The sequence below is a fragment of the Ursus arctos genome, unplaced genomic scaffold, assembly GCF_023065955.2.
Source record: "Ursus arctos isolate Adak ecotype North America unplaced genomic scaffold, UrsArc2.0 scaffold_26, whole genome shotgun sequence".
In the NCBI taxonomy this organism is placed as follows: domain Eukaryota; kingdom Metazoa; phylum Chordata; class Mammalia; order Carnivora; family Ursidae; genus Ursus; species Ursus arctos.
In genome coordinates this window covers 25,760,811-25,776,875 of record NW_026622941.1, presented here as the reverse complement: position 1 = coordinate 25,776,875, position 16,065 = coordinate 25,760,811, and the positions used below count along the sequence as shown (strand labels likewise).

Below are 16,065 nucleotides of genomic sequence, written 5' to 3'. Positions count from 1 at the left end.
TCATAGGATTTTAGAAAAATAGCTTGGAGCTACAGACTGGCAAAAGTTACTGGTAATAAGATAAGGGGTGCTGATTGGTCATAAGGGAATTTCTGAGCCCAGGTGCCCTGTTTAAAGAGTGATAGGTACCTTTTTGGTGTGTATGTTTGCTTGTTGTTTGGGCTAAGGAGGGAAAAAGAGAGATGAAAAAGCTAAACAAAAATGTTAGGGTTTTTTACTTAATTGTAATAGGAGATATCCCTGGAGATATACATCAATGGGTTATTTTAACATGAATTTAGGAGTAAAAGTATACTTAAAAGTTTAGAAAATCTCTTCTTAAAATTGGCATATAATGATGCCATTGGGGACTGGAAGATGGAAGTCTGGGGCTTGCTCATGGGCTAGGCATTCGTGTAGGTGTAGATCTCACAATGCTAACCTGTCTTCACATGGAAATACTTCAGCTTAAAGACAGGCCTTCAAATCCTCCTATTTGCTAAGGTGCATTTAAATGATAGCAAGGCCTAAGCAAGCATTCAGCCTCTCTTGGCACTCACTCTATGCCAAAGCACCCCCCCCCAAAAAAACCCCAAAATCCTCCCAGTGTGGAGTCATCTCATTTGTAGTCATGTGTTCTCAGCATTATCCTGGAGGTTATTCAGTTTTTTGGGAACTAGATTATGATGTCAGCAAATATCCTTTTCAGAAAGGCAAAAAGTCAGGGTCCTGAGTATATATTGAGGAGAATTTCTACTCAAAGTAATAAACAGGACAGCTTAGCAGAGGACCTGCTTTCTAATAATTGCCTTTAGTGAGAACAGAAAAGCCTCCTTAGGAAGTTTTTAATTCATTTGCGACTTAATTTTACTTTTCTGAAGAAGAGCAACAAAAATTATTTCTGGAACAGACAGCTGAGAACATCCCCTTCGTTCGGCCAGAAGAGCAGAGAAGATTGTAAATCAAGGAAAAGGTGAAGTAATACATTATTAGGAAGTTTCAGGATTCCAAGTATATAAAGACTATTTATTTTTCCTGTGTCTATATTTTCTCTTTTTGTGGAGGAGAGGAAATTCTAAAAATATTTGATAGATGTTTTGCCATTAACACCAGAAAAGTGTGTGGAGAAAAGAAAGGAGGGAGGGAGAGGAGGGTCAATTTTGTTTCATTAGTAGAAAAAGCAACATAAATCAAAGCAGTCTATTGATGGCAGCCTTTAATTTATAGTGTTCTGAGAGTATAATGAATTTATTTAGAGCATAAGTGATTTGATATTTTCAATCTATGTTTTAACCTTTTATTGGGAGAGGGTTGACTTTTTAAAGCCTGGGTAGTTTGAAATTTGGCTAAGTACCTTTGGGTTTTTTATTGTGGAAGCAAATATTATCATTTAATATTAAACAACTTGCAAGTATTAAATAGTTCATTTGTGATTTACTTTTTTAATTTTTTTATAGATTTTCCCCCCTTCAGATCTGATGATTACATTAAGGTTCCTGCTTCTTTTTGGAAAGAATTTATTATAAATCAGAAAGTGTCAGAGGTTCAAAGGTTGACATTTCTGAGTGCTGATACTTTGTCTTTTCATGCCGTGCAAACAGATCTAACATTTAGAAATTCTTAAACGAGGGAAATTGTGGAAATTCCCAGATTTTTTTTTCCAGTGGGAGAAAGCCAAGTTTTTTAAGTATGGAGTTTAGAGTAATCAAATGAGGGAGAAAGGAGCTTGTGAGAAGGGGTGACTCCCACCCAAACTAAGCAGCTAACGTTAACTGCTAGCTATCTGCACTTAACGAGGGAAAAAGGGAGCCGAGATCAGCGAGGGAGAGGGCGCTATTTCACCCACCCTCGTAAAATATGGGGTGCATCAGCCAGGAAGCCAGGCTTGATAAAGGTCAGGCTCTCTAAATCACCTCAAATCTCCCGATCACACTAGCCTTCTAGAGAGCACAGAAACGTACCAGTGGGGTTCTCTATCTAGAAGACAAACATCCCTTGAATGGTTCCCAACTACCCGCGTTCATTTCAGAAAGATAGAGGAGTCCGTGGGGCGGGCGTTCACATCCGCTGCGATCCTTTCCTAGATGATACTGCCCAGTAATTCAGAGCAGTCTTTCTTCCCCGCCCAATAGTTTGGGAAGAACCCCCTGCTTTCCCTTCGCTTCTCCGAGGCAGAGACGCGTACAGCGATAGTTCCGCTTCATCTGCGGGCTGAAGCTACACGGATAGAGTCATCCCAGAATATGTAACAGGGGACTGGGAGGGGGGGGGTGGGGTGGGGTGGGGGTGAGAGAGTAGATTGTCCGGGAAACGGTGGGTTAGACTCTTGTTTGTGGGCGAAGGGGCGGTGTGCGCTCCCCAGGAGTGTCGGTCCACCTCGGCAATTCAAAAGGGTCTCCATCACGTATGTGGGTTTTCTTGGACCAGCTCCAGATGTCCTCAGCTGTTCTAAGACAGCAAGAAATGCAATCTCGACCTGAAGTCTGAAACCTTTTTTACTCTTCCAAGCGAAGGATCTCCCCCACCTCCTTAGCCGATGCTCCCCACTCAGCGGGTCCCCGGAAAGGGCCGTGGAGGAGGGTTCCCATCTCGCTCCCCAAGCTCCCGGGCGGACTTAGGGCTCCTTAAAGCCACGGGCCAACCGCCCGCGACCTCCCCGCGGAGGATTTCGGGCGCCCGCGCTCTCCGGCCCCTGCTCCTTGGCCTCCTCCTTGCCGGTTCGCCCCCGGCGGCCTCGGCGGCCTCGGCGCCCTCGCGTCCAGCCGGGCGCGGCTGGCGCGGCGCGCCGGGAGCCCTGACTGTTCTGGGCCGCCCGCACGCCCTCGGGGACCTCAGCTCGCAGCTCCGCCGTGCAGTCTGGGGCTGGTGGGACCCAGCGGGAACTGGCAGATCCGCCCACGCCCCCGGCCCCGGGACGGCGCGGGTGGACCGGGGCTCTGGGGTGGGGCTCGGCGGACCTCAGGGCAGCGCCGGGGGCGGCTGAGCCGGAGGCACGGGGAGCTCCGCCGCTCGCAGTACACTCCCAGCTCAGGGCTCCCCTCTGCTCGCTCGGGCCGCGCGGGGCCCGCTCGGGCCGCCCGTCGCCGCCCCCGCCCCCCGCGCGCCCGCGCCCTCGCTCGCCCCGCGCGCGTTCCAAGGGCGCCACCTCTTTGCGACTAGCTCACTTCTCCGGCAGGTTTGCCTGGGAGCGTGTGAACATTCCTCTCCTAAGCTTTCAACTCGCCTCCAACCTGCGCCGCCCGGCCAGCATGCCTCCCTGCCCGTGAAGCGGGGCCGCCGCTGCCCTGCCGCTCGGGCCGCCGCCTCCCCTCCGCGCCGCTATTAACCCGCCCTCGTTGCCACCTGGCCCTCCTGATCGACGACACACGCACTTGAAACTTGTTCTCAGGGTGTGTGGAATCAACTTTCCGGAAGCAACCAGCCCACCAGAGGAGGTAGACAGACAGCTATGTATATATATGTGGGTCTCTACAAGTGGCTCTGGAACAAGACGGCCTAGTTCGCAAAGAAGCTGACTTCAGAGGGGGAAACTTTCTTCTCTTTTTAGGAAGGGGTTAGCTCTGCTCCACGAACCTGGGAGAACTGCCGGCCAGATTTAATTAGACATTGATAGGGAAGACGTGTAAACACGCTGCTCATCATTGATGCATATATAAGAGCATTTCATTGTGGTTATTATTTCAGAGGAACGTCTCTGATTTTTGTTTTGTTTTGTTTTGTTTTTTCCTTTTGGTCCATTTTTTGCCTGTGTGGTTTTGGAAAAAGCACAGTTGCAGTAGCTGATTTCTAAATAAGTAAGTGCTGAGAGGTTTCAGAGAAAGTTTTTTTTTTCTTCTTTGCAACTTGGGAGATGCCCTTGGTGTTGAAGAGGTTCTTGAGAGCCGGCTAAAACGGGGAGAGTGGTAGTCCAGGGAGATGGAGATTCCGGACTGACACTTCGGGCCCCTTTCCACTCTGTTGCAGGTCCCGAGAGCCAGAGGATACGATGCTGCGGAGGCTGGTTCAGCAGTGGAGCGTCGCGGTGTTCCTGCTGAGCTACTCGGTGCCCTCCTGCGGGCGCTCGGTGGAGGAGCTCGGCCGCCGGCTGTAAGTGCCCCGTCCTCCTCAGGGCGCCGGGTTAGGGCTGGGAAGGGCAGTGGGAGAGGCCGCCAGGCTGGGGCGCTGCCGAGGGCTCGTAGCGGTCACTGATGCTCCTTGCCCGACTAAAAAGCGGGGAGAGCCGGCTACCTGCCCGGGGCTGAGACCGTGTCCTCAACCCCGGCGGGAGCCCTCAGGGGGAGACAGGCAAGAGACTAATTTTCCATGAGTTTCCGTAAGAGGGAGCGCAGAATCTCCTCTAGGCAAAGATCATCTGCCTGTAGTGAAAGGGAAGGTTATACTTCCAGGACCCGGGAAGGTTTTGAAACCCTGAGGATTACAAGAGACACAACTCGGAAGAAGCTGAGGGAGCCAGGGGACATAGGTCTGTGTGCGTTTGATTTACAGACTGACTGTGGGTGGCAGTTTGTGTGTGAAAAGCAAAAGCCTCACATCTAACTTTATTATGAATGACATAATTTTAAGCATATAAAATGGGCCACATTACATAATGAAGGCATATTATATAATAAAGTAGTAACAACTTTGCAATGGCACAACTCCAATGTTAGTATTGATACAGTTCAGGAACACTAGCGTGCTTGACTCCAAAATGAATATTAGGTGTGGAAACTTGCTTTTTCTTGGAATTATTGCTAACAGTTCTTTAATCTGGAGTCAAATATTTGCATTGTAGACCAAAAACTTGCATTTTGGCCTTCTCATTTGGTGATTCTTTTAAGAATAATTTTGACTTTAACATAATCACACGTCCAAGCACACCAGAGAAATATTACCATGTTGTCTGACTGAAAAGTTGGAAGAGCGGTCAAGTAACACAATCTCAGTAATCTGTTGGACCTAGCAGTATGTTAATGTGTGCAATACCATCTTTGGGTGATCTTTAAGCTGCAGTGTTCAGGATGGGAAAACCATAAAGTTTGAGAACTGAGAGGAGTTTGCCTCTGGAGAAGGAATTAAGGAGCTTTTACACTAACAATAAAAAGAGCAATATCCAATATTTACAATCAAGTTCATGGTGCTTCCTTGTAAATTCCCGAGGGTGTACAAAAAGGCAACTGTTTTATATGTGCCCTTGGTCTATTATTATTAGAGCAGAAAATCCTTAAATGAAATTACTTTAGACATGTCTGAACCTTGGCACCAAAATGAAAATCTATTACAAATCTCCTAAGGCAAATTGTGTAGAACATTGTACTGAAGATAAAGCTGCATTGTATTCCTCAAATCAACGTTTTGCTGATGTATTTCTGAAAATTGTCTTCAGACTTTTTGCTCCTTTTAAGACTTGTATTAAATTATATAAAGTCCATATATAAATATAGATGAAGAGTGAATTTTTAAAAGCATGCTTAAATACTGGCCAAGAAATACTGTCTTGGAACAGAGCCAGTTTTTTCTTTACAGTTGCTTGAGAAATACCTGTTTTCTCTTTTGAGAAACAGTAAATGGACCATGATTAAATCCACAGTTATGACATAAAAATAGTGCTAAGTTGTCCTAAAGGCTATTTTTAACTCTTTCTTTGTTGCACCTTGCAAAATACACATCAGAAACCATTTAACAGCCAGAGACTCTGTTATAGTTTTGTTTGTGGGTGAAATATAATATTGTAGTTAAACACTCACACTCAGCAGATGGTTATAAAACTACCACAAAACATTCTTATAGTTAATGGCTAATAGATCATCATATTACAGCCATGGTTTTTCATGAAGGCTGAAATCATCAGTAGATGAAGATGTTTCATCAAATTATTACAGCCAAATGGAGTTTAAAAAAACAAGTCATTATTTTTGCATTGCCGCCAAGTAACAGTAAATTTTGTGTGCTAGACAAAACATTAGTCTACTATTACACTAAATCAACCTAATTTCTTGAAAGAAATGTTAACATATAATCAAATCATATTACTCCCCAATTACTTTTCACACCAAGTATTAGGGAAACTGCTTTAGATGTTTTTTCTAACTAGGGTCTGACTTTGGGGGTGGAGGGGGACTACTACAGAAATAACACTTCCTAAGCCATGCAAAGGAGGCAATTATAAGTTGTCATAGTCCAAAAGATTTTAGTTAATGGGGCTAGAATATGAATAAATTGGAGGTTGGAAAGTGAGGCCTGTAGACATTCTTGTCCCAATGAACATGACTTTCGGCAGGAGCAACCTTTGTGTTTAAGTGAGAGAGGGAATTCCAGCAGATTCAGAAACCTAAAACATAATTGGCTGATTTGCTTGGGAGCCAGACTGGGTCTATTCCATTTAATGAAAAGCATAGCTTTTGACTGAGTCATTTGGGTTGGAAGGGACTTATGGTGAGTCATCTTCACTCTAACAACCGAACCCTGACTCGTGCATGTACCACAGAACTTTTCTTCTCAAACCCAGACTGCTTCCTAAGTAGCCGAGCATCAGCACAAGCATGCTGCTCCTTCCTGTGTTGGAAAAGGCAGTCCCATCACTCCCTTTACTCCCTGCGCTCCTTGAGAGCTCCTTGAATTTAGTCTTCTTCCCTGAAAACTCCCTTGAGAGTGATTTCTCTTTACAGCAGAAGAGCTATATTTTGACTGAATTTATAGTTATCTCTGTTAAGCATTTCTCCCATATTTCTAAAATTTTGTTTACAATAATCAAAGAAGACCATAAATATACCGTATTAGCATTGTAACAAATGCCATGCGAACGACTGTGCTATGGGATGTTCGCAGATGTATAGAGTAATAGACTATTATTGAGGCCGTATTGATCCCTTAAATATTTCAGAATTATCTAAATGGAAAGCCTCCTTAATTTGGATTCATTGCTCCCCACCTGTGTATATCTAGTTTGTACATGCCAATTATTTACCCTTGTGTCAGTTCATGTCTTGTTTTGAAAATAAATAATACGCTCTAGGGATCTTATTCCTTGTTGATGATAAAGATGGTATTATATTCCTGATCTCCCAGGGCAGTTGCCCAATCAGAAATTCATTCTTCACGATATTTTAAATGCAGAAGTCTTAGAGCTGTTCCTTGTGTTAACAGCGCTTCAGATTTAGCATTTAAGAAAAATCTGTGTTTTCTAAGATTATGTTAACAGTTACCCCTAAAAGGCAGGAAGAAGCTTGGTACCTCACAAGAGAGACACTATTTTAAACTGGACAGAGTTGTGCCATCTTTGTAGACTTTTTATAAAACAGAAGGATAGAATGATCCCTCCTTTTCTCATGGGAACCATCCTGGGAAAGTGCAGTGCTTGGGTTAAGAAGGCACTGTGACTCACAGTTGACAGGCTGGCCAAGATGACAGGCATATATGCCAGGCAGAGGGGGCATACGCAGTGGTGGCCTGATTAGAACAGACCGACCATTAAAAGTTTTGGCTTCGAGTTAAGCTAGAGTGGGCTGTATTATACATTTGGAGAGCAATACACATGGGGTGGTTATCTGCCAGGAATTGAGAAAGAAAGAAAAGCCCCAGATCCTATAAATGATCACTGGTTAAGAACTTCTTTTAATGGGACATTTTGCTAAACGATACTTATTAAACTGCAATACTTATGAAATATGCAATTAATTCAGACCTATTCTTTAAAAATGTTATTAGAGAGTATAAATATATTGTACCAAAACCTCAAATTTGTATATTATTAAAAGTTTCCAGAATACTAACTGTAGCCATAAAGTAAGTGAATTTTAATCTAGTCACATGTGGCACCTTCAAAAAGGAAGAGAGACTCCTTCATGCCTCATTTAAACCAGGCTCCTGTTAAATTCCTTTCCATTAAGTCATGTCTTTTTTGAACAAGCTGCATGGCTTAAAGTCGGTCCACACACTAAAATACTAAGAGGAAGCTGGTATTCTGGCTATACGGTCTAGAGAAATAATGCCTGTATTTTCATGTCTTACTCTTCTTTGACTCATAGTATGACTAGAAAATCTCTCAATTTCCCGCAGTGATAATCCAAACTCTAGAAATCCTAGTTCCTTATTTTGGGGGATAAAAATGGCCTTGTTGGAGCAGTAAGCTTGATCTTCAAGGAAACTGATAAATTCCTATCCATTTGCCCACTGTCCTTCATGGTTCCCACCACAGGCTTTTTACTCTATGCCCTTCACTTCTTGTTTCCCCAACACTTCTGCTTCCACAGGAGAAGGGATTGAGGTCGTTGAAAGGCAATCTTTGATTTCAGAATCAGAGGACCTGGTTTGTGGATCCCTGGTTCTTTCTATTCTCATTTTGTGAGCAAGGGCAGGTCATTGAATCTCTCTGAACTTCAACTTCCCTATCTATAAAATGAAACTAATGCTATTTTTATTGTCATATTTCTCTGAGGAGTTAAAGAGGTTGTACTAATAAAGGCAAATAAGGGATCCAGATACTGTGTGTGAGAGAGGTAAGAATACATGGGAGATAGCCCTGTGAAGTACCCTCAGACATTTGACAATGAACCACCTGGAAGAGTTATGGAGTGGTAGAAATTGGAGTAAGGTAAGGCAGAGCTGAAGCAGGCATAATATGACTGATTAATGTATGTGATCCCTGCATATGGTTAATAATATACACGCAGAATAATATAAGAATATGTGGATGGACATTTACACAAGAGTCAGGTGCCATCTAAAAGGATTAATGGGAAATTAGTTTGTTCTTTTCCACTATATTTTCATTAGTGTTGTTTAAACAGAAAAGTCACTTCATACTTGTTCCTAGAGATATTTTTTAAGACAAAGAGAACAAGTAGAAAAGTGAATGTATCAATTAAGTACTAAGGATAAAACCCTCTGAAATTCTAAATTAAAAAAAATAACTTGATGCATGGAAAAATAGAATGACCTCAATTTAAACACAAAGAAACCCAATTTAAAGAGACCACCCACTACTTTACAGAAAAATACACATACTTTCTCTCTGACACTTGGCTTTCAAATACAGGTTCTTGGTAGCCTATACTCTACTCCTCATATTAAAATTCAGTCTGTTAGGTAGTTCCCTAGACAGTCTCTACTGCTCACTCCATCTCCAGCCTCTGTTTGCCTTTACTCTTACAGCTTGCTGTTCTTTGAGATTCTGTATTATTATTTTCTTAATAGGAGAGTAGTGTGTGTGTGTCCGGGGTGCATGCACGCATGTGCGCCTGGGTGAGTACTCAAGTAAATTCAGCCTCTTTAATTTCACGGGCTAGGACGTCTAGATTTATTTTCCCAACACAAGTCTGAAAAACGTGAAAAGAAGCTCAGTTTTTTCTGTCCATTGTTGAGAATAACTGAATCATAATGTTTTAAGTTGAGAAGAGAGCACAGAAATCTCTGAATCTGAACCCTGCCTTTTAAATGGAGAGGCCCATGATCTCACCAAAGTCACAGACCTCGGGAGCAGCATAAATGGGATTCAGGGCTGCAGACTCCGAACTGCCCACACTTCCCTTTCTGTTCTTTCCCCACTCCACAAGCTTGCTGTCCTTTGTGTAGGACCAACTCGAACACCAAAGGCCTTTCCTCTTGTCTTTGAGGTCTATAGCAACAACTAAAATATTATTATTTTCTTCCTCTTCTGCTGTTTCTTTCTTAAAGCAAAAGAGCTGTGTCTGAGCATCAGCTCCTTCATGACAAGGGGAAATCTATCCAAGACCTACGGCGACGATTCTTCCTTCACCACCTGATCGCGGAAATCCACACAGCTGAAATCAGAGCTACCTCGGAGGTGTCCCCTAACTCCAAGCCTGCTCCCAACACAAAGAACCACCCTGTCCGATTTGGGTCTGATGATGAGGGCAGATACCTAACTCAGGAAACCAACAAGGTGGAGACGTACAAAGAGCAGCCACTGAAGACACCTGGCAAGAAAAAGAAAGGCAAGCCTGGAAAACGCAAGGAGCAGGAAAAAAAGAAACGGCGAACTCGGTCTGCCTGGCTAAACTCTGGTGTGGCTGGCAGTGAGCAAGAAGGGGACCACCCCTATGACATCTCGGCGACATCGCTGGACTTCAATTTACGGTAACTGGCTTCTATGCCCCATAGCCTTTCCTTGGTGCTGCTCTCAGTTGGGGTGTCACGTCCCTTCCACCCACCGTGGCTTGAACAAACCTAGAATGTCTTCCCTTTCTGTCCCTCTATCCATTGCGCCACAATTTAAAAGCTTACAAAAGCAAGATGGCTCAGAATATTATCTGCCCTCAAGCAGTGTCCTCCCACCCCCGAAACACAATCGGGGCCTGGAAAACCTGTTTCTCTTCCTCCATCATTACAACCCCCAGTGCCTGTCCTTTACCACTCTACTAACGAATTTCTCTTCTGAGTCCGGCTTCAGAAGCCAGGGAGCATCTTCATTATTTGCTGCAGAAGTGTATTTATTTCTCTACTCTCGCACCCTGGCAAACTTCCTTGATTGTTTTTTTCATTTCTTACTCTTTTTTTCACTTCAGGGGCGAACACAGAAGGCTTTGATATGATCTACAAACACTACAGAACAATACCGTACCATAGACAATTCTGAGCCGGTCACATTTTCCATTTAATTATATTTAATTACACCTTAAATTTATTTTCATTTAAATCAACATTAAACATTTAAACACACACTCTCAATTTGTTTAATTAAATTTAACTCTGGTTTCTACCAACTCATGAATAAAAAAAGTCATGAATTCTGAAAATTTTTAAGTTTTGGGAAGGACATAAGTTTTTCTCATGTATCTATTTACCCACTGGCAAGTTGAAATAATTTTTCCAGGGTATTGCAGTAGGAATAATAAGACTTCACATTTACATGGCTTGTTCATCCTTGGCTCACAGATGCGGGTGGTAATGCCATTCACCGACTTCGGGGTCAAATACCTTAAGTTCAAATCTTGGGTCTGAACCTATTAAAGTTCACAACCTTGGGCAAGTTACATGGTCTAAGACTCACTTTTCTCTTCTGTGAAATGAAAATAATAATTGTAACAACCTCATAGGGCTGGGTGAAGTTTAAACGAGATTACATGGGTTACGTGCTTCTCATAGTAAACAATAAAGCATGACTTGCTGTTTGGGTACTTTTAGATCTAGTGCTGATTGTTCCATCTATCTGGATATGTGTGTTTCTGTGAGGCGAAAAAGCAGCAAATATTAACCTCATTTTACAAACCAGAAAACCAAGGCACTCCGTGGCTAAAGGACCTGAACGGTCCTGGGAACTGGGATAGGTAGTTTTGGATTTGTTTCCCTGTTTCTGGATATTTGGGCCAGCACTGTGTGAGTGCTGCCTCCTGATTCAGGCATTTCCACCGACAGGATCTTTTCTGTTTGTTTACTTTTCAGTGTAGCCTTTCCGTGGGGTTTGAAAGAAAGAGGAAACCACGCAAGGACTTGTCATCTGTACATAATGATCTCATTAATTACAGTCCTTTGTTACTTCTCCAGGCCCTCCCTCCGACTAGTAGAGATAGGATTACAGGGTGATGTTTCAAAGGACAGTTTGAACCGACATACCATCACTTGTCTCTTAGATTTAGGTTGACAAAACTCACCATTAAATAGCATATACAAATATAAAAATATAATAATAAATTATATAATAATAAATAATAATAAAAATATAAAAATAATTATATTGGACAGATATTTCCATTTCAGTAATTAAGGAGTAATGACACTAAAGAAACCGTTAGCAGAGTGAACCACCTATTCTGGAAATGTCTAATGGATCTTTAATGGGTAACAAACCCTGTAAGTCTTGGCTCAAAGCACATATTCAGTGTACTTTAAGATAATAGGATCCTAACTGTGCATATTTATAACTAATGCAAGGGCTTTATTGCCAGAACCTATTTTTATCCATTTTCTTACTCTGTGTGTGTGTGTACATACATTTATTAGAGTTCTAAAAACGAAAGTATACTTTTTTATGGATTTCATTTATTTAGGATTTGAAATGCTCTGAAGTATCTGGGAATTTAATGAAATTCAGCACTCATCAATTCTTACGCCCAAAGCTACCCCTATGTTCAAGGAGATCTAGTAAAAATTAGGCAGTGGCCTAATCAAATCCAGACCTAGGACTGAAAGAAATAGAATGTTTCTGCTTTCTCTTTTCTGTTCCCTGGTTGTGAGGGACGTTCATGGAAAGCACTGTTCGTATGGCAGCCTGATGTTTGCCCTCTCCCAATACAACCCAACAGAGGTGCAGGGAAGATTGGGGAAATTTAGGAGTGTACTGATGAGACTCTATGGGCCATGCAAATGTTCTAATCCAAAAAGAATCTTTTCAGAATAACTATTTTACAGTTTTATTAGCAACCAACCTTTTCTTAGTGTCCTCTCTTTAATCTCTTTGCATTATTATACAGTGATCTGATGATATAGCAAGCACGAATTTTAGTAAAATACATGTACTATTTCTTAAGAGAAACTACTGAGCTAAAACTGGCTCCTCTCACATGAACCAGTGGGAAGTATATCGTTCAAATGTTGGAAATTATATTTTGGAATTTTGATGTTGTAAATGAGATATCCAGATACAGTAGGACTCATTTAATTGAGACCATATATTTTGCCTAGGTAAATATTGACTTAGAAATAATACAAAAGCTTTTCAATATTCAAAAGAGACTCTAAAGTCTGCCATACACACACACACACACACACACACACACACACACACAAAACATACACATATACTTTCGGGTCATGTTATATGTTTTACTTGGCTATTCCAAAATGTGCCATTATAACAAGCAAACTGGCTGGACAGGGAGAAATAGAATTAAAAGATCATTTCCTTGGTCCTTTATTTCTTTTCTCTTTCCTTCCTTCTGAGGAAATAATTGTTCAAAATACTTGTCATTCCTCCCTGCTTGCATTATTCTTAAGTTCAATTCACTAGATACCGTTCAGTACAAAAACATTTTAAAATTGATACAGCACATAAATTATTGAGTTTTACAGTCACCTTTTGGGTTTTGTTCATAACATACATCCACCCACCATTAAAAATATTAATCATACATTATTTTCTCTGCAGTTAGGATCTATTTTGCATTCCAATCAAAACTATTAGTGAAGATGTCAATTTCTTAAAACATTAAAACACCCTAAAAGTTCAACTTGCTTTTCTTTCTTCAAGCTGCACATAAAGTTCCTAACTTGTCAAGAGTTGGCTCTTCTGTAGGTCTCACTCCCATATGGGTCTGCCATGTAAAACTCTGCCCACACTCTGGCTGTGAATGCAATGGCACAGCCAATCGAGTTCCATTCTATAGTTGCTTCCTTAGAAACCACGGAAATAGACACACAAAGAGAAGAGAAAGGGAGAGAGAAGAGCGGAGAAAATGCTGCTGGCCCATCTTAAAATACTGTCACTGCAGTGTTTTAGAAAGGGTTAGAAAATGTGTCAATCCCAGGTGGTAATTTATTCTGCATAATAAACACAGTGAGCTGAAATACTGCTATTTTATACTTTGAAGTCAATTGATTCTTATTCTCTAATTTAAGATGGGCTTTCCCAATTTCTAATTCCAGATCAGTTCCAAAAACTATCAGAGCGAGAGACAAATAGTTCTTAGTTTTGACTTCAAAAATTAAAATCCAAAAATAGTTTCATTCATTAGTGTTTAAGGACAACTAATGGAATGACTAATATCATCAAATCACCAACCGAACATACTGTTCAATTACGTATCCTTCCAACATTTACTCCAAATCACACACTCTACTCTCCTAACAGCCATTATCTTAGTGAAAGATTGGCCAAATGGAAACCTGAACAGAAAAAGCAACCTTTGAATCACCCATGTCAGGCATCGCTGGGCAATAAACCTTTAGCAAGGTATATTTGATGATGGACTGCACCACCTGGCCTTATTTCCAGACTCTCAAATGTGTCCCTTCTCTTCCCAGACTCGCCAATTGGCAGCTTTCAAAATTCTCCCAGGGTCTCCTTTTTCAGACAGAGTACATAGAATTAGAAATGCAGGCCTTTTCTCTTCGTGCACTACATTGATCATTGGATCGTATTGAAGACCCTGACTGTAGCAAAGGTTCTGGAGAGTCAGTGGATCCCACTGATACCTCCTATTGGGAATATTACAAGAAATCCCTGGAATCTTTTCCATTGTAATTCTGTGTTCCTTTACTTTTTATGACTTCTCACTTGTTAAGGAGAATTAACCTATTTTCTCCTCTTCTTTCCCTTCCTTCTCTTTTCAGGAGGCATTGAAATCTTTAGCAAAGACCTTCAGAGGACGTATTACAGAATTCTGTAATAGTGAACATATGGAAAGTATTAGAAATATTTATTGTCTGTAAATACTGTAAATGCATTGGAATAAAACTGTCTTCCCCATTGCTCTATGAAACTGCACATTGGTCATTGTGAATATTTTTTTTTGCCAAGGCTAATCCAATTATTATTATCACATTTACCATAATTTATTTTGTCAACTGATATATTTATTTTGTAAATGTATCTTGGTGCTGCTGAATTTCTCTATTTTTTTGTAACATAATGCACTTTAGATATACATATCAAGTATGTTGATAAATGACACAATAAAGTGTCTCTATTTTGTGGTTGATTTTAATAATGCCTAAATATAATTATCCAAACTGATTTTCCTCTGTGCATGTAAAAATAGCAGTATTTTAAATTTGTAAAGAATGTCTAATAAAATATAATCTAAATTACATCATGACTCAGAAAGTGAATTATGTATACCCTTTAAGATTTCTACTAGAAGGAACATGATGTAATATTTTTAACTGTATTTGAATATGGTCTTAAGTATAATATGTTTATATTGGTACATATTCCAACATTTTCACATTAGCTTTTAGTTAAAAACCACTTAAAATGTATTTCGTCCAATCTTTAAGTTCGGTTCAATAGAATGACTGAACTACCTAGACATCCTTTTATGAAGTATGTCCAATTTGAAGTGAAGACGGGAGAGGGCAGAAAAAAAAAGCAAAGAGAAGTCAGGAGAAGAGATTAAAGAAATTCAGTGCAGAGAGTCAGCCAGAGCTGAGAAAAGGGAGAGAAGCAGATCAGGAAACTTAAGGCCCGGGGTAATTTTCACCAATGTAAAGCTGAATTTGAAAGAGCTTGCTCTTACTGGTAACAACAAGAAGCATAAAAAAGCTACTTGAGAATTTTACCAGAGAAAGGGAAAGGGACCGAGATCCGGGATATATGTAACAACTCAAAAAAACCTTCAATGAGGAAGACTGCTTTCCTGCTGTATCACTCATAGCTCCAGGGACTTGGGTTGCCAACAGCATGGTGTGACGCCATATGCAATCCCCTTTCCACTGTATCGTCGTACTTGTTCCTATCTCTATGTTCAGATGAAAACAGACATCTTTCCTTCTACGGAATTTTTTCTTTAACTGTCCACAGCTTAGGACCCACCCATCAGTAAAACAATACAACACAACAAAAAGTCTATGAATAAAGCAAGCACATATTTAGGAAGTATTCTGTTTATGCTCCCAATCCTATTCAATGTCTATTAGATGTTTGGAAGATGCACAAGAAGTAAAATACTGTAACTGCCCTCAAGACTCTCATTCTAGTGGGTAGACTATCCATACATTTATAGGAAACAACTAAATGCTGTGTTCAAGAAACTGTTAAATGATCCAAAATTCCATGAACATTTAAAAAAGAAATACACACACAAAGAGAGAGATTGGTCTGAGCTTTATGCAATTAGAATAATGTTTCTGGGATATTCAAATATTCAAAGATTGAACTTATTCATATTTTCACTTGAGTCCCATAGCCTTCAAAACAGGACCCATCTTACTATTTTTTTTGTAAGAAATGTAAACCTATGTTAATAAGCAAAATCTAGAATTTGCTCTTAGCTTCACATATGAATTTGTTGGATATGGTTTTTAGCACTCAAAAGTTGAAGGTCAATATACTGAACCTGTATAATGCAACCAGTTTGGAGTGTCATAACACAGATATGACCACATTTTGCAAAACTCTATCTGAAACTCTAAATCTTAAGATTGCATCAA

The 16,065-nt window shown here is 40.8% G+C and overlaps 1 protein-coding gene across 2 annotated transcripts; it reads left to right on the top strand.

Moving 5' to 3' along the window:
* The first annotated feature begins 2,097 nt into the window (after nt 1–2,097).
* On the top strand, nt 2,098–15,569 carry PTHLH (parathyroid hormone like hormone). 2 transcript variants are annotated; one of them, XM_026502190.4, is made up of 5 exons: nt 2,098–2,224; nt 3,155–3,413; nt 3,943–4,065; nt 9,634–10,056; nt 14,248–15,569. In XM_026502190.4, exons 3-5 carry the CDS (start codon nt 3,965–3,967, stop codon nt 14,255–14,257), a joined length of 534 nt encoding a protein of 177 aa, XP_026357975.1. In that variant the 5' UTR covers nt 2,098–2,224; nt 3,155–3,413; nt 3,943–3,964; the 3' UTR covers nt 14,258–15,569. The 2 variants fall into 2 exon arrangements, with proteins under 2 accessions (XP_026357975.1, XP_026357976.1); XM_026502191.4 differs by lacking the exons at nt 2,098–2,224; nt 3,155–3,413 and adding an exon at nt 3,433–3,773 and having other exon boundaries at nt 14,248–14,719.
* Nucleotides 15,570–16,065: the final 496 nt, after the last annotated feature.